Below are 20291 nucleotides of genomic sequence, written 5' to 3' on the forward strand. Positions count from 1 at the left end.
CTTGAAGCAATTTGAAATGAAAATTTTTTTGAAACAATGCAGAATATTGGTGAAATATTCTAAAACATTGCACAATATAATGGCTACCACAACTCCTTGCCTACCATAAAGGCCAATTACTAGCACAAATTACTTTTTTGTACTTTTTCAATACAGCTCTATGTTTAAGCATGCTTTGCAACCAAAGGTAGCAACAAACAATTAAAAAATCAATCATCATACTTATTAGGACACTTGGCTAGTATAGCTACACAAATAGAAAGAGAGCCAAATCCTATAGGTGCCATATGAGGCGAGCTCTCGAAAACGTGTCAAATGCCTTGCAAAAATCCGTAAAGCAACAATAAACCCTATACTTTCGTGCCCTCGCCTCCTCGATGATACATCTGAGCATGAGAATGTGGTCCATGGTTCCATGATCACATCGAAATGCAACCTGTCCTGCTATTTTAAGTCCTCGATATTTCGTAAATCTGCTGACCTCGAAATCAAGTACTGATGTACAAATCTTGAACATGACATGTCCAATCATAATAGTCCTGTAGTTCTCCGAGTTCATGGGATCCCCTGCCTTGTGGATGAGTGAGATAGTGTTAATGGTCCAGGTGCGTGGAACCCCCAAACAAACAGCTTCATTAAAGAGCTTTGCTAAGATCGGGGCTAGGAGGTTAACCGCAGATGCAATGAACTCAGTGCATAGTCCCTCATGATGCTTCGTTGGACCATTATGAAGTTTCACTACGGCATCCTTTACCCCCCCTCCCCTTAATGAAGAGGGTGTAGGATGTTGGACGTGGCATATGTGAGAAGTTAGGGATTGGCTGATTTGGGATGTCAAAGTATGCGTGCATAATCATACCAAACCTGAGTGTTCGAGGTCAACAAATTTACAAAATATCGACTTAGAGCAGCAAGACAGGCCAGATTCCAACGTGATCATGGAACCATGGACCACATCTTGATGCTCATATGTATCATCGAGGAGGCGAGGGCACAGAAGCAGAGGATTTATTGTTGCTTTGTGGATTTCCGCAAGGCATTTGACACGGTTCCGAGAGTCCACCTCATACAATGCATACAGGATTTGGGTTATGACCAAGAGATCATTTGGGCTATCATGGCACTTTATGAGAGAGTTTCAAGCAGAGTCCAAGCAGGATCTGGGTGGAGAGAGAGAGAGAGAGAGAGAGAGAGAGAGAGAGAGAGAGAGAGATGTGCGCTTTAAAATGGACCTAGGGATAGGAAGAATGGGAGAGAGATGCAATGAGATGAAATGAAATGTTATTTTACTATGCTATGGAGACCTAACCGGATGCATGAGACAAACCATAGACATACTAATCTCTTGTTGCAACTCTAATAGCTGTGCCATGTATCATAGTTCATGCAATCAATCCAACCCTTACCATTTGTTTCTAACTCCAAAGTTTTCAATGATTCCTCTCTGTGCTTCTTTAGACCTGCTATAGCTCATTGTATGCATTTGGATTCCTACGTAACTATCTGCTTTTTCATTGCACCCACTTGCATATTTTTGTTTTTACACTTGCATACTTGGACCCACTAACATGGCATGTCCCCCGTAGTTTTTTCTCACTTTCTTAGTTGCTGCATTGACACGAGTTGAAAGCATTTTAATGTATCCAATAGGGATCTATGAAACGACTATCAACAATGGTTATTTAATTAGATCTAGACCCTTAGTGTGTTCTCTTTGCTTTCTATGATGTGGATAAGCCACCCAAACTCGGGTGAACCCTGACGGTTTTATTGGTGAATTTTGCGGATATGAAGAAAAAAATTTGCTATGAAACAAAGTACCTTGCAGTGCATTAAAGACCAGGAAACAGAGAGAAAGAGAGAGAGAGAGAGAGAGAGAGAGAGAGAGAGAGAGAGAGAGAGAGAATCCAAGCAAACTATTAAATAACCTTCCTTCACTAGAAAAAATAAATGAATATTCATGTGCCTTTGCACATGAACTATACAAATACACACATACAATGGCCACAGCAGCAGATTTCAAAACTTTTTAATCAACTTTGGTGTACTCCAACAGTGCATGAGGAGATCTGTAAATCCTTATAAGAGTCCAAAACAAGCCTTCTTCTAATGTCAGCTCCCCTGCTGCTCGAGCTGCATAAATATCCTCACAAATAGCTATAAGCCTGCAAAGCATGGGAACAACATTGACTTTGTAAGCGTCACAGATAAGTATTGATATAAATCCTACGTAAAAGCAATGATTCCAACCTTTATGGATGTGTCATGTTTATGGATATTTAGAAGGCAATGGGCAATAATGAGTTTTGCAAGGATGATGCTGATTAAATTCTTTCCTCCGTGGAGGCAGGGCGAGATGGAGCAAGAGAGGACTAGGTGGCGTACAGGGGGAGAGATGGCGCAAGGGGGAGAGGAAGGGAGGCACAAGGGGGGAGGGAGAGGAGAAGGGGAGGATTGGGAACCAAATTTAGCGAGGGGGTCCAAGTTTAGCGAAGGAAGATAAATTTAGCAATAGGAGGCAGGTGGCAAGTGTGCCAAATTTAGAGATGCCACAAGGAAGACAGGTGGCTTCGCAAGAGCTAGGCACAGAGATGTTGCTTTTAAAGGCATAGAGAGAAGGGAGTTTTCACCCACCTAGAAAGAAAGAGAGAAGAAAGTAACGTCCATAGAAGCCCAACAAGTCTATGGGACAGCAAAAAAACCTCTAGTACATCTGCTTAGGGAGGGCACATGGCAGCTCTTAGAGAGTGCAAAGAGCAGCTCCAGCTATTTAGAGAGAGAGAGAGAGATGTTAGATGCCCGTCATCCTATAGTTCAAGCTACGTGTTCTACCCACACCCTTCCACATTCATCCAATTCATGATTTTACTATTACTAGTTCTACTCTCTCCAGATCTCTAGCTCTCGGATATATAAAGGTCATTTTCTATAAATGCCTTGAGATTTTGGGCTTCGCAAGTTGCAATGAGTCTTTCTTCTAATGGGAACAAAAGCTACTATGCCTTAATTGATAAGGTCTGATGTATGAGGCTCCCACATTAGAAAATTGCATGTGTTCTTGTTTTAGCAAAAATAAGGGTTTTCATACCCATTGCAAGACGGCAGATTTTCGTAAGGAATCCGCATTCTTAAATCAGCACACTGCAGTCGAATGAAACGACCCACTGCTAGGACAAATGTAATATACAGACTAGTGATACTGAATTTGGAGAGTGTATCCCCAATAAGGCCCTCTGCATGGGACACAAAATGTCATCCAAGATTCAACGTAAAACTCAGTCTGCATTGATTCATACACTTAAAAGCTTGAGTTGGAAAGATTGTAATCCTCATTTTACTTGCAGAAGAAAAAGATTGTAATCCACATTTAAGCATTTTACCAGAAGAAAATTAGAACATACGTGGTACTTCCTCTGATACGGCGAAAGCTATTGTTCCATTAAGACTGCTACAGCCATCTTCAAGAGAAGAGTTATCTCGGGAAAATGACCACCATGGTTGAGGTGCCTGGTTTAAAGTCAAATTTCCAGACACCATCTCCACCTACAAGAGCCACGGACATACATGACTGTTTCAAAATTATCAAAGTTCCAAAATAAATATCAATCCCTGGCATAGCAAGTATAGCGGCAATACATACAGAATGGTAAAAAAGAAAATTAAATCAAACTTAATTGAAGTTTGAACTTACAGTTCCTTCAAGCATGCGTACTTCCCCTGTGCTTGTTACGCGAAAATATCTGGGGTGCAACTGAGGTACCCTGAGAGCCGTAAAAGTCTCATTGGAAGTCTGATCTAGATCAATTCCAAAGGTTTCATTACGAAAATTTGCAGCTTCTTTTGTTTTGGGCCGTTGCCTATTGAACTCCCATCTTGCAATCACACTGAAATCTTCACGCATCAGGTTTGTTAATCTTGTTAAAGTTGGAGGAGGCACAAGCCATAGCGAATCGGCATCAGCTTCACAGCAGATAAGCTGGACATCTCTCATCTCATACCCTTGAAGGTTGAAATCTAGACTGAATCCTGATGCCACTAGATCTTCCATTGGATAAAGCCGACATAGTGAAGACTGGTACAATGTGAACTGTCCACTTCTTGTATTTAAATCTATCTGTGCATGCGTGTTCAGGATGGGGTTTGCAAAATTGGTAGGATTGCCACTGCTGTACATCTGCAACCCAAATCGAGACAAAATTGACTATTCCTCATCGCTTGCAAAAACCATGAAATGAAACCATGAAATGGCAGCACAAGTTCTTTACAAACAGATTTGGAATTAAGGGTTAAAAGTACTTAACGTTTGGGAGAAAAACCTCATATTACAGCTAAACATCATGTGTATATATGCACTTCACTAGTAGGAAAGTGTGGCCAAAATTTCAAGCCTGTTAATTTTCTAATATTCTTGAAACCGAGTATATAACAGTCATGAAAACACTGCTGCCTACTCCCCTTGCTACCTGAACTGCTCCTCCCTCGCCCCCCCCCCAACACCCCCCCCTTGCTTTGTTTCTGCCTCCATGCCCCCACCTTGCTGTTTCCCACCTCCCTAGCCTCTCTGCCCAACCTCCTGCTGTACAGCCTGTATGGTGCATATACACACTGTTTGGATGCCCGTACAGGGCCATACAACTCCCCCTCTTTCCGCCTCAGCCCCTCCACCTTCCTTCCTTCCCTCCTCCCTCCTCCCCTTCCCTCCTGTTAGCTAGCCCCTCCTTCCCTTCCCTCCTCCGATCCCTCCCTTCACCAGTCCAGCCCCTCCCTCCGTTAGCTTTTTATTAGTTTCCCTTCAGTTTCTCCCTCAGGTTTTTACATCAGTGGATTTTTCTTCATTGGGGTTTTGAGTTGGACTACTACTACAAGATTGGCGAATGGCCTTTTTCCACCTCACTGGCCTGAGAACATGCCTTTCTCAAAAGGTGAGTTGCAGCGGTTACAAAAAGATGTGGGACAAGCAGGCGTGACGGGCGGCAACGGCCTGTTTGGAGTCATTTCGACTCAAGTCAACGTACTAACTGTCATAGAGGTCTTAGGTTAGTTCTATACTAACTATCCTAGGTGACTTAGGAAACCCCTCCCCCCCCCCCCTTTTAAAAAAAAAAAAAAAAAAAAGAGAGAATCTAGCCTCTTTTAGGGGCCTTTCACAGTGCCGTTTGAAGTCATTTTGACTCCATTCGAAGCCTCTTCATTGATTGTCCTCTCAAGCTTCGCCACCGGATTTTTTTTAAAAGTTGTTCTACATACTATATCAGGTACTCATTACAGCAGGATTTTGTTGTCTACTTCTTTGAGTAAATTTCATTGCCTACATTTGAGCTTCTCTCTCTCGGACATTGCCACCCAAGCGTGCCCCTCTGGATACATTGCATGATAGTGATGAGGCTGCTCAGCATGAGCAATTGCCTTCCACATTGGATGCATCCACTAGTGGTACAGAGATCCCTACAACTCAGTCTCTCTCTCCTACATCTCACGAAGCGCTGGAGGCACAGACACAGTTCAGCCAGTAGCTTACCACGGCCATGACTATGCAAGATATAGCTCTTGCCCAGAAATGGGACAGTAGCTCGAGCAGCAGATTGGTCAGGCTATGCAAGACAAGGGCAAGCAGCCCGCACCCCAACAAGGGGACCACTCAGACAATCATGCTCCATGCAAGGGTTTTATGGCCGATGCCCGCCATGCCTATGAGCATCAGTCTTCTAGACCATTTCATATACCACAGCATGGGGATTATCGAGACTTAGATGAAGCATTTTTTGTGCCACACAGCACCTTCTTACAAGATGTCAGACCATCTTTTAGCTCACAACTTTCTACATCTATGCAAGTTGAGCAGTCTCTTTTGGGCCGACCCGTTGGTGTGCATCCGGTTAGTGCTCCTTTCACTGCACTAGTGAGTATGCCTGGAGCTTTCTTTGGTTTATATGGCAGCCCACACCCTTGGGAGAGAGGTTAATCCTCTTCTCAGCCCTTTGGTATGCCATCATTTCGTAGAGATGCATTTGGCAAAGAGACCCAGCCAGGGGTTATTACTCCACCAATGAGCACACATAGCAAGATGCAGCCAGTGCATCAGATGGCAGTAGCTACACGCAATAGGGGATTAGTGGTGGGCAACAAGCCACTTTTGATGACATGCTGGCAGATTTTTTACGTTCATATAAGGCCCTACTTGAGGCCATCAAACTTGAGATGTCCTTCTCCGATTATGTGAACCTCAAGCATGATGATGCCCGCACTTCCGAAGGTTACACACACAGGAATCATGCAGCCAAGAATATCAAGGACAAACTCATGGGGCATAAGTTGAAAGGGAACACTCGCACACCTAATGAGCTAGAGGAGTGGCTTACGAAGCTGGAATATTATTTCCGCTTCCACACCATTTCCAAGGTTTCCCACTATTACAGGCAGCAAGATGCCATATGCTAAGCCATATAGGTCATTTGATGCTAACCTAGGAGCTAAGCCTAGCGTTGGAAATGAAAAATCAGAATTTAAACAACACACTAGGGCCATTATGGACAGCAAAAAGCGGGCAAACTTATTCTTTAAGTATGGTGAGAAGTGGACTTTTGAGCATCGGGAAGTTTGCAAAATGCGTAACAGTGGTAGTGCAAAACTCAGCATGATTATTGAGATATCGGATGATGAGGATTTAATGGATGCATCTAAGACTTTGGATGCCACTCATGATGCTTTAAAGGGTGCACAGGATGTGGAAGAAGCTCCGGATGCTAGAGCCACGAAGGGGGCTAATTTCCCCTTTGATCCGGGTGGTGCTAATGAACATAATATGCATGGTATACAATCCGATGACACTCAGACCAAATGTAACATGCGAGGCCGTTGGCCTAAAGTATTTCATGTGGAGCATCGGGTTGCTATGCCTTTCCATGTGCGAGAGGATGGAAATGGAAATCCTCCTGTGGATGAGGAGGAGATCTATTGGGATGTGCATCAAATAATTTATGCTATCAGCATGGATTTAAATGCCCTATCACTCAACTTTATCCACAAGGGTAGAACTATAGCATTGCATGGCATTGCCACTCCTAAATTGCAGGTCATTTCAGGAAGGCAATTGGCTAGAGAGCTAAGGAGCATGCCCTCTATGCATTGAATCTGTCAGTATCTCAGGGGGGTAGCATTTCCGGTGTTAAGGATTGTGATATGCAGAAGTTGCTCTCAGAGTTTGCTGATATGCCATCCCAATTGCCTCCCAAGAGGGATGTAGATCATGCCATTGTTCTAGAGCTTGGCAACAAGCCCATAAACAAAGCCCCATACCATCTCTCTAAGGTTGAGCGGGAGGAAGTGGCAGTACAGGTGCGGGAATTGATTGAGAACAATTTCATCTCTCATAGGATTCTCCTTTTGCCTCCCCGGCACTTCTCGTGAAGAAAAAAGATGGATCGTACCACATGTGCATTGATTACAGGGATCTAAATAAGGCCACTATCAAGAACAGGTTTCCAATCCCCAGTATAGATGACCTGTTGGATGAACTCAATAGTGCTCAGTTTTTCACGAAGATAGATTTGAGGTCTGGTTATCATCAAATCATGGTGAAAGGAGATGATCTCAAGACGGCCTTCCACACGAAATGGGGCTTGTATGAATTTAAGGTGATGCCTTTTGGATTGACTAATGCACTAGCCACCTTCCAAGCGCTAATGAACATGATATTGCAGCCACTTCTTTTCAGATGCATGCTGGTTTTCTTTGATGATATCCTCATTTACTGCAAGGATAGACAGGAGCACATTAAGCATGTGAAGCAAGTGGTGAAAATTTTGAGGATGCATCAGCTTTATGCAAAAGCCAGCAAATGCACTTTTATGGCAAAGGAGGTTGAGTACCTAGGGCATATTGTGAGTAGACGTGGCATTCGAGTGGATCCCACAAAGGTGAAGTGCATCAACGATTGGCCACAGCCAAAAAATCCCACTGATCTTGCTTCCTTCTATAGGCACTTTATTCGCAAATTTGCCAAGAGGGCAGCTCCTCTTACTAACCTCTTGCAGAAGGATGCTTTTCAGTGGTCAAAGGAAGCACAACGCAACTTCAAAGACCTAAAATTTGCTCTCACTCATGCACCTGTCTTGGTACGCCCTGATTTTTTGTGTCCTTTTATTGTGGAGGTTGATACTAGTGGCAAAGGATTGGGGGCAATTCTGAGATAGGAACACAGGGTAATAGCCTTTGAAAGTAGGACGTTTGATGCCAAAGAACTCAATTACCATGTTTATGATCAAGAGATGCTAGCTATCTTACATGCTTTCAAGAAATGGCACCACTATTTGTACGGGAGTAAAATTAAGGTAAAAACAGATCAAAGGACACTCATATTATTCCTCACCCAGCCAAATTTGTCCTATAAGCAGAACAGAACAGGTGGTTGGGTGTAGTCCTATCCTATGATTTCAACATTGAGTACAGAAAAGGGAAGGAAAATGTGGTTGCAGATGCCTCGTCCAGGATGTGGGCTTGCAATTTGACTACTATCTCTACCATATATCAAGAGTGGATTCGTGGCATTCAAGAAGAGTATAAGAAGAATTCTAAGCTAGCTCCCATATTTTCAGATTTGCAGAAGCCCTCTAGTCAAGGTCACATGGAATTCAAATTGCATAATGGGCTGTTGTGGTGCCAGGTTAAGATTTATTTAGTACCAAACTCAAAATATAGACAGCTGGTTTTGCAAGAAATGCACTCGTCTCCCATGGTTGGACATACGGGTATCACAAAAACATACAAAAGAATCAAGCAAGGCATGTGGAGGGATGAATACATGGCTAAATGCTTGCCTTGCCAACAGAATAAAGTGGACAGGAAGTTACCTGCACGTCTTTTGCAGCCATTACCCATTCAGAGGTCAAATGGACGCACATAGCAATGGATTTCATCATAGAATTGCCTTCTATAGAGAGGGGATGGGACAGCATCTTTGTTGTGGTGGACAGGATGACAAAACAAGCCCATTTCATACCCACTAAGACCCGGTATTCAGCATCACAGGTTGCTTGGCAATTCAATGAGCATGTCTTTAAGCATCATGGCTTCCCTTAGGAAATTGTTAGTGACAAAGATGCAAAATTTATGGGTCACTTTTGGCAAGTTATTTACAGTAGTGGGTACGTTGCTCACACCTAGCACTGCTTACCATCCTTAGATTGATGGACAGTCGGAAAGGGTGAACAAATGGGTGGAGCAATATTTGAGGCACTTTTGTCATGATACTCAGAAGTCTTGCAATAAATGGTTGGCACTTGCTCTTTTTTTTTTTCTTTTCCAAAAAAGAGACTTCTATTAAGTAAGAAAGAAACTCTCTAGAGCAAGCTCTGCTGAGCGCAAATACAACATCATGAAATCATGAGGATAAATAAAACCCCCTCAAAGTGAGGTGGAAAACAACCAAGGCTGAGGCTGAAAGTGCCACCTCAACCTTGTAGGAGTCTGAGAGAAGAAAGGAGAGTCCTTCCATTCCCTGAAGAAAGAAGCCCTCCTAGCTGAGGTTGCACGGGAGTCTCCCTGCATACTCATCCAAACAGCCATCAAAGTATGAATGGTGTCTATCCAGATACTAGCCAAAGTGTGTGAGGGATGAACCTGAGTACCCTCCATAACCTCTGTACATCTGGCTCTCCAGATATGCCAGGATACTATGCTCGCTAAAATCTCCTAAGAAGTATCCACAGAGGCATGTGCATCTGTAAAAGGAAGGTGTGGTACCACATCCAACGAACAGGACTCAATTTGATGACGTCGAGTCAAAATGGCCCGAGAGGATGGCCCGAGAGGAGTCAAATCTCTTATAAAAATACCTGAGGCCCTGTAAGAGAAAGCCAAGCCACAGAGCCCCATGTCATAAAGAATGGGGAGTGGGCAAAGTGATTGAAAGTCCTGGCTACCCCCATCTAAATCATTCTCGCTTGCTGTCTGCAATCCCATCAACAATGCTGAGTAGTCTCTGAAGCAGAGAGGCAATGAGGGCAAGTAGTGTCAGCTCCGAACCTGAATCTCCAAAGATTCATTGCAATCCCACCATGGATAGAAAGCCAAAAGAATAGAGTGATCTTTCTATTCATGTGGGATTTCCAGAGTCTACTCCAGAAGCACCTCTGCAGATCCGCAGTGATATCAAATGTCTCCCAATAAGGAACTCTGGAAGGTCTCCAACCTCTACTACTGAGCTGAAATCTCCTGGCATTACTGACTGTGTAACGAAAGAAGGGGATGCTCTTCTCTCGATGCCATGCGTCAATCCACTGCCACTCTCCAGGGTCCCACTGCAAATACCTAATGGGAACTCCCCCATAGAGCCAAAGGCTCCAAGACCTGGTGGAGAGCAACCAGGGGCCTCGATCAAGGAACCACTCTGAATCTGATCCCTGCACCAAAAGACCTACAACCCTGATAGGCTGAAAATCAGACTCAAGCAAGATGTCCTCTGTGGATCTGAGCAATCTGCCACCATCCTGCACAGTAAAAACTAAAGCATCCTCTTGTGCATCTCGAAAGGCCAAAACCTGAAGCGGAACACCACCTCTCATAAAAGTACCTGCCCAAGTGGAGCAAGTGATGAGTAGCATGTGATGAGTAGCATATCATCTGTGTCTACCCACTCCTCTGGAAGGGCTCCCTCAATCTGCAAGATCCTCCCTGCACTCCCTCTGAGATGTCCTATCAACTGAGACTTAGTCTCCTCTGGAAGCCTGCAGAAAGCTTTCCAAGACCCCAAAGATGATGCAGGTCCCCTCTCCCACCTGGACCACTACATGTAGAGTAAGGCACCAAGTGGTCTACCATGATCATCTAAAATACTGTCATTCCACATGATGGGTTACCTATCAATCTCTTCACAAGAGGAAGGAGGAATCCTCCGAAGAGTGCTCTTGAAACTGGCCCATGCTTTTAGAATGGCAACCATGAGAGGGGACGAAGGTGATCTGAGGTGTGCTGTGGTGAAGATCCACCTAATACTGCTCATCCTGTCTCCTCCTGAAGGTGTGCACCTCTATATGTTGCTAATAAGAAAGGCCTTCCAAGGTTTCTGCCCTGGCATAAGTCCCTGCACCACCATCTTGCATAGTAGAGCTCTGGACTATAAATCTGGATCAATAATATTGAGACCCCCTTCTTGTGTAGGGAGGATGAGGGTCTCCCAAGCCACCCTGGCTAAGGTATCTGTTGTGCCATCAAGCCCACTCCAAAGAAAATTTCTGATCGGTCGCCTGAGCTGAGTGATGCAGTCCCTAGAATAGCACCAACAAGAACAAACAAACCATGCCGTGGCCAAGAGAACCTAGTTAACCACCACAACTCTAGAGACAAGATCCAACTTGGCTGAGCTCCAAAAAAGGAGCTTCTTCCTGATGCTCTCCAACATGGGAGCAAACTGCTACGTGGAAGAAATATCCAAGCCGACCTGGTAGCCGAAATACCTGATAGACACACCCCTCTGAACCCAAGTGAATCCTATGTCAAGCCCCCAAACTAGAGTGTCCTCATCACTGATCCAAAAACCATTGGATTTATGCCAATTTATTTGCACCCCAGCTACCAAGCAAAATAAATCCAATGCTGTCCTGAAAGAAGTGAGCATCTGTGGAGTTACATCTAAGTAAACTGCTATGTCATCTGCCAACTCACTGTCAAGTAACTCCTCTTCCCTTCTAATGGGAAGTCTCAGCCCAAAGATGTCAGCTTGAGATCTAACATAGATACTCATAGCTTCAGCCACGAACAAAAAAAGGAAAGGAGCAAGGGGGCATCCCTGACAAACTGATCTAGAAATCTGAAATCTCTCACCCCTTACCCCACCAATAAGTACCTGCCTGTGGACTGATCTGTACAAGGAGGAAACACCTCTGAACCAAGCATCAGTAAAGCCAAAACGTAGAAGGGTGCCCTCCAAAAAACCCCAATCTACTCTGTCATAAGCTTTCTCAAAATCCAAAAGTAGAATGGCTAGATTCTAGCCGCTCTACATGGCCCACTTTGAGGCTTCCCAGAAAGAGAAAATGTTATAAAAAATGCTTCTTCCATGTACAAATCCCGTCTGAGTGTCATGAGTAAGATCTGGGAGAAGGGGTTGCAATCAGAGGCTGATTGCCTTGGCCAGAATTTTGTAACAAGTCCCTAGAAGTGTGATAGGCCTCCACTGGGACACAAGATTTCTGCAACCTCCTTTCGGGATAAGGTGGATGAGACCTTCTGTAAGCGACCTGGGCATATCACTAGAATCCCAAATACCCTATAGGGCTAAAGTAATGTAGTCTCCAATCATATCCCAGAATGCAATGAAAAAAGAGGGGGTAAGGCCATCCGAACCTGGGCACTTGCCCTTGTGAAGGGCTGAAAGTGCAGTCCTGAACTCTGTGTTGGTGAAAGGTGCATCAAGCAAAACATGCATATCCGGTTTCACCAACAAAGGGATGCTCTGCCAAATAACCTGCCTAGCATCCTCTCTATCCCGTGTCTCAGGATCAGTCGTAAGAAGGGCACCATAAAAATCTGAAGCTATGTGCAAGACATCATCAAGATCTATCTGTAAAGCCCCGTCTGAGTCAATAAGTTGAGATACACTCTCTCTACTATGTCTAGGGCCAAGAGTAGAGAAAAAGTGTTTATTGACTCTGCCACCCATATGAATCCAGAAGGACTCCCGTGCATGAAAGTCATACTCTGCTCTCAGATCAAGCAATACCTGCTGATGAGCCCTTGCTACAGCAAGGCACTCCTAAATCCAAGCATCTGAAGGCCGTTTCTACTCTTCCCTCTGCAAAGCTGCCAACTGTTGGCGAACACCAATCTCACATCTGAGAATATCTCATCTCTTGGTACAAGCAACTGAGAGGTAGAAGTCGCTAATACCAGAAAGGGCAACAACCACCGGTGATGGCAATGGCTGCCCACCTTGGACATGAGAAACCCATATCTGCAGGGTTGTAAAAGGCATCTAGAATCCTGATGCTGGCAGATCGGCCTCTCAAGTGAGGCTCTGAGATAGCCAGCACAACAGGAAAGTGGTCTGAAATGGAAATCCCAGCAACAATGCATACCGATCCACCTCTATCAAGTGCCCAATCATCTACATAGAATCTATCAATGCGTGCATGAATAGGCATCTGTTGCCTCCTGTTCGACCAAGAGAACAGGAGGGACTATGGCTGAATAAGAAAGACATCGTCAAACCAAGTATCTCTCCAAAGAGTGAAGTCCTCCTTCTCTATCCCCTTTTTGGTCTAACGGTAGCTCTACCATGTTAAAGTCATCTCCAATCACCCATGAATCCACAATGGGGGCAGAGGAGAGCAGATCCTTTGACATAACGACACGTTCCCCTCTAATGTTGGAGGCATACAGGTTAAGGAAACCAACCTTACACCCTCCAATCAAGAGAATAATCCACTGAGCTTTAGAGGGAATAATGACTCTGTGTCCAACAACCAAGGGGAGAACCGACTACGAAACTGAAATAGAAGTGCCCCCCTGGTGCCTAAGGCTGGCGACTAAAAAGTATGACAAGAAAGCAATTTACCAGACTTAGAGCAATCACTGGAATCCAACTTGTATTACTAGATAAAAACGATATCAATAGCACCTCCAATGACACCTGGATGAAGCTGATTCTAGATCAGCTGCCTACGACGACGGTGTGGAACTCTGCCTAGGCCCTGTATGTTCCAGCTGACTATCCTCATGGACAGGAGGATGCTGGATGGAAAGGCTTACCCGACCTAGTAGAGGAGACTGGCTTCCCCTGGGTCGAAACACTCTCGCTGAGGGCAGGAAACTCAACAGGTGAGAGGATCCCTACACTTGCTGAGGGGGAGGCCTTGTCAAAAGGAATCCCAATGATCGGGACCCATAAGGTGGAGAGCACAAACTCCTCCTCATCCATGAAAGTCGCCGAATCAGCCAGTGTCGCAAAAGAGTTCCTGAGAAGAAGCAAGTCTAGCCGAGGAGTGTGAACAAGACCTGCACTCGTGGAGGAAGGAGGAGAAGGACCTGCCAGGCCTATATTAGCAGATCTGAAGCTGGGAGCTAAGGAGGCCTGTGGCTGGGCTAAGAAGGATCTGTAGTCCTCATTTGTGCAAACACTCCCTCAGCTGTGGCATGAACAGTCTGAGGGGGAGAAGCATCGGTAGCCCCCTCGTGATCAAAAACGAAAATGACTGGGGCTGGTGCATCTGAAGTCCCCTCCTGATGTGGAACTGTAGTATCTGGGGTTGCAACAATATCGCCCTCTGGAGTCTGGATGGCATCTGTCTCAATCGGATCAAGGGTCTCCTCTTAGGTAAAGGAGCCACTCTGACCACTCTCCAACGTGGTACTGGGAGTGCTGCAGGCTTTGGGCGCCCTGCTGCGCCTAGTGGTCCTAGGGTGCATGAAGCAAGGCACCCTGCTACTCTTGGTAGTCCTCAAGTGCATGGTACAAGCCGTAGGGGAGGTGCAGACGGGGTAGTACATGAAGGAGCCGCACCAAAAGACATCTTGGGTCTTTTTCTCTTCCTTGGGCAAACTCTAGCAAAGTGCCCAAGGGTCCTGCAAATTTAGCACTGATTCTGTCTACCTGCAATCTCGATTCTCTATCGGAAGAGAGAGCCATCTGATGCTGAATCATGATGTGGTCATCTGAAATGTTAGGGTCAGAGACAATGACCCTAACTCGAGGCACCCCGTCCGCTCTGACTGCCTCTGCCGAGGAAGAAGGCATACCAAGAAAGGGGGGAATGTCAGTGACCACTCCAAAAGTGGCTCCGATAGTGCAAGAAGTCGATGGTAAACCTGAGGAAGACCAAGAAACCTGATAAACAATGATGTGACCTGACTGTCCTCCTCGACCGAATCGAAGCCCAAGGTGTAGGGCAAAACAAAAATCCTCCTCGAACCCAAAGCCAGGGGATTAGCTTTGAGAACAAGGGCTATGGACTTGTGGGAGTCAAAAATCACTTGGAAGAATCCTCGTCCCAGAAGTTGAATATCCCTGAGGTGTGGAGCGAGATCTCCTGGTAACGCCGCCAACATCCAGTCTCTAGCCTGTGATCTGGAAGGATGTGACCCAAAGATGCGGGCGAAAAGTGATGTGGAGCCCTCTAATTCCACATTTTTCTTAAGCTGCTACAACTCGTCTTCTAAAAAAATGATGGTTCTCGCAGCCAGTGGAAGTGGATGAAGATTGGCTGAATGGGGATCCATTCGCCAATCAAAGTGAAAAAGCCGATTCCAACACTGTTAAAGCTCCGTCCATGAAACTACTACCCAGGACACCCTGAAGTGGGCGTAGGAAGGAGGAGAAAAGGAGAGGGTAGGAGAGAGGGGGAGGGACGGTGAGGAGAAGCTGAGCAGAGAGGACAGAGAGGACGGAGAGGAGGGGAGCTGAGCGGAGAGGACAGAGAGGGCTGACGAGGAGAGGGTAGGCGACGGAAAGGAAAAGAGGGGGGGTTAGGAGGGAGGGAGGGGGCAGGTTAGGAGGGAGGAAGGGGACTGAAGGCGGGAAGGAAGAAGGAGGGCGAGGGAGAGGAAGGCAGGGGGCAGCAAAGGAAGGGAGGGGGCAGGGGGGTTAGAGGAAGGGTGGGGGAAGGGGTGGGGGAGAGAGGAGGCAGGGGAAGGGAGGGAGGAGGGGGGAGAAAGAGGGGGCGGGGGGAAAGGGGGAGGAGAAGGGGGCGAGGGGGCAGCGGGGGGGATGGCGAGGGAGGGCGCGGGAGAGGGAAAGGGAGGGAAGGGGCGGGGGAGGAGGAGGGGGCGGGGGGGTAGCGGGAGAGGGAGGGTGGGGGAGGGAGGGGGCGGGGGGCAGCAGGTGGGGACAAGGGGTGGGGGAGGGGGAGGGGGCGGGGGAGGGGGAGGGAGGGCAGCGGGTGGGGAGAGGGAGGGCGAGGAGGGAGGGGGAGGGGGAGAGAGGGAGAGCAGGGAGGAGGAAGGGAGGGAGGAGGGAGAGGGGGCTGGGAGAGAAGGAGAAGCAAGGGGAGGGAGAGGGCGGGCAGTGAGGGTGAGGGGGAGGGAGAGAGAGGGAGAGGGGGCTGGCGGAGAGAGGGAGAGGGAGAGGGGGGGGCAGCAGCTCACGCAGATAGGAGCAGCTCCAAAAAATTCCAACATTCTGCACTTGCTGAATTTTGATGCAGCAGTACCAAGCATCTCTCCATTCGCATGAGCCCGTTTGGAGAGGATGGATGCCCTTCTGCAGTTGGAAAAAAAGAATATGCAAGATGCCTAAGCCAAGCAGAAGAAATATGTGGATTAACGCAGGAGATATTTGCTCGATATTTGTCTTTCAAAGAGGGAGATTATGTGCATTTGTGTCTCCATAAGAACCGTTATGCCTCGTTGAAAGGTAATACCAACACAAAGCTTGTTCATAGGTATTACGGTCCTTACAAGATCATCCGAAAGGTTGGAGAGGTAGCATATCAGTGGGAGCTACCCAATACCTCCAAGATCCATGATGTTTTCCATGTGTCTTTGCTGAAACCACATGTGGGACAACATGTCCATGTTCTTCCTGAGTTGCCACCTATGGATGATGGGGGCCACATCCTCCATGTTCCAAAGTGCATTGTGGATTTCAGAGGCCGTGTACTCTACAAGTCTACATAGAGTATCTTATCAAGTGGCGGACTCCCTGAGGATGAAAATTCATGGCAGCCAGAAAGCATTGTCTAGGACCACCCCTCTCTCCTACCGGGCTGATTAGTAGTTGCTATTTGTTGCACACTTTTTGGACAGCCATGGAGGGACTATGTAAGTCCCCATCCACCGATATGTGTACTTTTTGATGTGACATCTAATGCTATCTACTCCCACCTCCTTCCTCCTATGTGCTACCTACACTCTCTCTCCCAACTCTCTATCTCTCTTCCTCTCCCTCTACCCCTTTCCCTCCTATCTCACTCTCTCCTCTTTCCTCTCCCCTCTCCTCTTTCCCCCTTTTCTGCCATCTCTGGCCCTTCACCAATTCAGCCCCTGCCACCTTCATTGCAATCGCCACCGAAGACAGCTGATACGAACAACTACATCCAAACAAACTAGATATTAGGGAAGTCGTGTCGCTACTTTTAAATCATACTTTTTGGTATGCTGCCCTTGCAACCAAGGGAGAGACTTTCATTTGAGTTTCAGCACCATTCTCCCTCTTCTGGTTGGCCACGGTATCATTATTCCATCTATGGCTTAATGCCTTATCTTGCTGATAGATGGGCATAAGATCGGATTCCTCAACCTCTATGCTCCTAATAATAGAGGAAGAAAGAAAGAAAGTCTATTAATGTCCATGAGAGGCCAACAAGTCTATTGGACAGCCAAAAATCAGCTAATTCATCTGTTCAAGGAAGGCAAAGCAGCTTCCAAGGGAGTGCATGAAGCGAGATTATTATAAGGTACCTACATTGTAGTCTGAATTAAGATAATAAACGGCCATACATCACTTTAAGACTAAGGGTCTTTTGGTTTTGATTTACACTCCTTGATAGGGCCACACCCTCATGATATACTGCCCATTTTCCATGTTCCGAGCATCCTTGACCTTTGCGTTGTCTTTTGTTTGAGTGTAGCTCATGTGAGTTCTTCGGCTATCCATATTCTGGTGTGTAAGATTGGTGAAGAAAGCTTGATTTGTATATCTTGTGTGCTAAGTATAATTTTAGCATGCCCTCTAGAGTGGTGAATATTAATCGTCGGATCTATCCCGTCTTTCATCTTTTTCTGGCCATCAATGTTAGGGGTGGCTTCTTTGATGTGTGCTTTAAGTCTCATTGTATGTATCCTCCTTGTTGAGCTAGCCTTCAAGGCAGGCCTTCTATCCTAATCTTCATTGCATTGCTGCGTTTTGGCTTCACTCTCCTTGACCTCATCCTAAATGTCAGTTTCATATACCTTTGTATCCAACTCTACACTCACTTGCTTCTTGATTGTTTGCACTTCTGTATGAACAAGATCCTTGACTATAGAGACTAATTGAGGGGTACTACCCCTCGAGGAGAAGCCTTGCAAGGGTCCTTTGAGGTCCTGTATTCATGCTACTAGAGCTGGCATCTGTAACCTTAGCTCTCGTACTTCTTGCTGTCAATAGAAAATCTGCTCGAGGGCCAATGATGGGCATGTTAAGGTCCCCCCGATTGGTATGTCTTTGCATATGGAGATGGTATTGAGGCAGCAACTATAGTGTATAGGATTTTATTTGCTAGAGTCGAGGTTCCAAGAAATTTTGAGAAGCAAGCCTACTCCATATTGGCCATGGTTCTAGTCGCACTCCCTAGCTGAAGCTAACCCCCAATAATGAGCTGGGTGTCCATCCAGGGATTGCATATTCATGTAATCACATGACTTTTTCCATTATTGGTGTTCATGAACACTCTATTTACGAATTCACGCACACAATGACAACAACAAAACCTTGCAAATTTTTTAAAAATGAAAAATCGGCTATTTACCACCAGTATTATAGAGAATACCAACATGCAAATATACCACTAGTACAAGCCTATTTACCACTAGTATGTGCCATGGTACTACCTGAAAAATCAATAATCCCCTTCACAAAATTCAGCACAATTTTAACCAGCGCTACTATGTTATTTACCGGCACTACAATGAACAATACCAGCATGGTTAAGTTTTATACCGCCAGTATCAGGGTTTATACTCGCGGTATAATCCTATATATAAGTAATACTAGTACCGCTTCACGTTTATAAGGCCGCTGCATGTTCATGTTCAATGCTTTTTATATGAGAGGTAAATTCTCCTCTCTTATCTTAAGCCCCACACTAGGGCCTAGCCTACAAAGTAGTCCTTCGCCCCTTTGCTCACAAGGCACAAAAGCTAGATGGGATCACTCTTATGGTACAGGTTCCTAGGCTCTCTCAAAGAGAGAGGTGGTTTTTGCCATTTTTAAATCGACTATCAAAACAAAACACACATGCAATCTATATCATATTGCATGCTTTAAATTGTTGCCCCATCTTGAGGATTGGGTTGATAGTGTTGGACGACCATATAGGAGGGTCAGCAGGGACTCCATTAGTGGAGGAGCTTTCACCAACATCTGTGTGTTCAGCAGGGCCATTGATGACTGGGGTGTAGACACGGGTGCCGAAGCTGAAGGAGAAATTGCATCCAGGAGGTTGGGAAAACCAGCCAAAGCCACTAGAGCTTGTGATGATGCGGGAGCTGGGTCCACTGTGTAGCACATAATGTCGAGCGAGCGAGTGAGAGAGAAATCAAACTCTGAGCCGGTAGCATCATCGGAGAGCGGGCGACCGAACACGTAGTGATACAAGTCCTCTGGTTTAGTATCCTCCAAGCTCTCCACCTCCATTGTTTCAGCTGGCCTGTGTTTCTTCTGGAGCTTCTTAGACCACCGCAAGGTCCATCAATCCACTAGGTTGGAGGCTGCTGCACACTTTCAAATAAACTATAGCTTCCATTTAAGTGTAGAGTTTTTTGGATATCCTATATAGTCCAAGTTGCATGCTTCATAGGCATTATCATATTTATAATAGTTTAATGATCTCATTCAAGATGCCAGTTGTGTAATCTTCTTTTTTTTTTCAATAAAATTACTTTATTAAGTATGAATGAAAACCGTGAGAGCAAGCTCAAATGCAGGAATACAATATGCTATGCATGGGGGGGGGGGGGAAACAGCTCAAAACGAGCTAATTAAAAACCAAGGCAGAGGCTGAAAATGCCACCTCAACCTTGAGGGAGACTCAAAGAAGAAAGGAGATCCTCTCCAAACTCTGAAAAAAGTAACTCTCCTAGCAGTGGCTACTCTGGAGGAATGTTGCATGCTCGCCTAGATGGCCATCAGAGTGTGTATTGTGTCGGTCCAAATACCGGCCATAGCTTGATAGGGGTGAACCTGGGTACGCTCCATCGCCTCTTACACCTGGCTCTCAAAATATGCCGAGCTGCAATGCTAGCCAAAATCTCCCATGATGTGTCTATTGAGGCATGAGTAGCTCTGAAAGGAGTAAAGGGAACAACCTGGAGGGAACAAGACTTCACTGAGTGTCGCCATACAATGAAAGTTGGATCTCGATCATGTCCCTTGACGAACACCTGAGGGCCAGTAAGAGATAACCATGCTATTGAACCCCATTTCATATAGAAAGGTGATGTATGAAAGATGCTGAAAATACTAGCAACACCTTTCCAGATCGTCCTCGCTTGTCTGCACTCCCAAAGGCAATGCTGCACTGACTCAACTGCAATGTGGCAACGAGGACAAGTAGGGTTAGCCCCGAACCTAGATCTCCACAGGTTCACTGTAATCCCTC

At 45.8% G+C, this 20291-nt stretch overlaps 2 protein-coding genes across 2 annotated transcripts in view; both read right to left on the reverse strand.

Annotated features, from left to right (window-relative positions):
* Positions 1-1937: 1937 nt before the first annotated feature.
* Positions 1938-3194, reverse strand: LOC147894006 (piezo-type mechanosensitive ion channel homolog). Its single transcript, XM_087385541.1, has 2 exons — positions 3089-3194; positions 1938-2165 (listed from the first exon to the last, which is right to left on the reverse strand). Exons 1-2 carry the CDS (start codon positions 3124-3126, stop codon positions 2030-2032), a joined length of 174 nt encoding a protein of 57 aa, XP_087241667.1. The 5' UTR covers positions 3127-3194; the 3' UTR covers positions 1938-2029.
* Positions 3195-3390: 196 nt separating this feature from the next.
* Positions 3391-20291, reverse strand: part of LOC147894007 (piezo-type mechanosensitive ion channel homolog) — a 35252-nt gene continuing 18351 nt past the window's right edge. Inside the window, exons 3-4 of the mRNA XM_087386406.1 lie at positions 3692-4174; positions 3391-3543 (exon numbers count right to left, since the gene is read on the reverse strand). Coding sequence (XP_087242532.1) covers positions 3391-3543; positions 3692-4174 — 636 coding nt within the window. The remainder of the gene's footprint in view (positions 3544-3691; positions 4175-20291) is intronic.

Source organism: Dipteris shenzhenensis, chromosome 15, assembly GCF_047967505.1.
Source record: "Dipteris shenzhenensis isolate YYH24624 ecotype China chromosome 15, Dip_SZ_1.0, whole genome shotgun sequence".
In the NCBI taxonomy this organism is placed as follows: Eukaryota; Viridiplantae; Streptophyta; class Polypodiopsida; order Gleicheniales; family Dipteridaceae; genus Dipteris; species Dipteris shenzhenensis.

Excerpts from the sequence above, each read along its gene's own strand:
- LOC147894006 (XM_087385541.1), bottom strand. The coding sequence starts at position 3,126 with ATGCGGATTCCTTACGAAAATCTGCCGTCTTGCAATGG. Across the intron at positions 2,166-3,088 it reads AATCTGCCGTCTTGCAATGG|GCTTATAGCTATTTGTGAGG; the intron begins GTATGAAAACCC and ends CATGCTTTGCAG.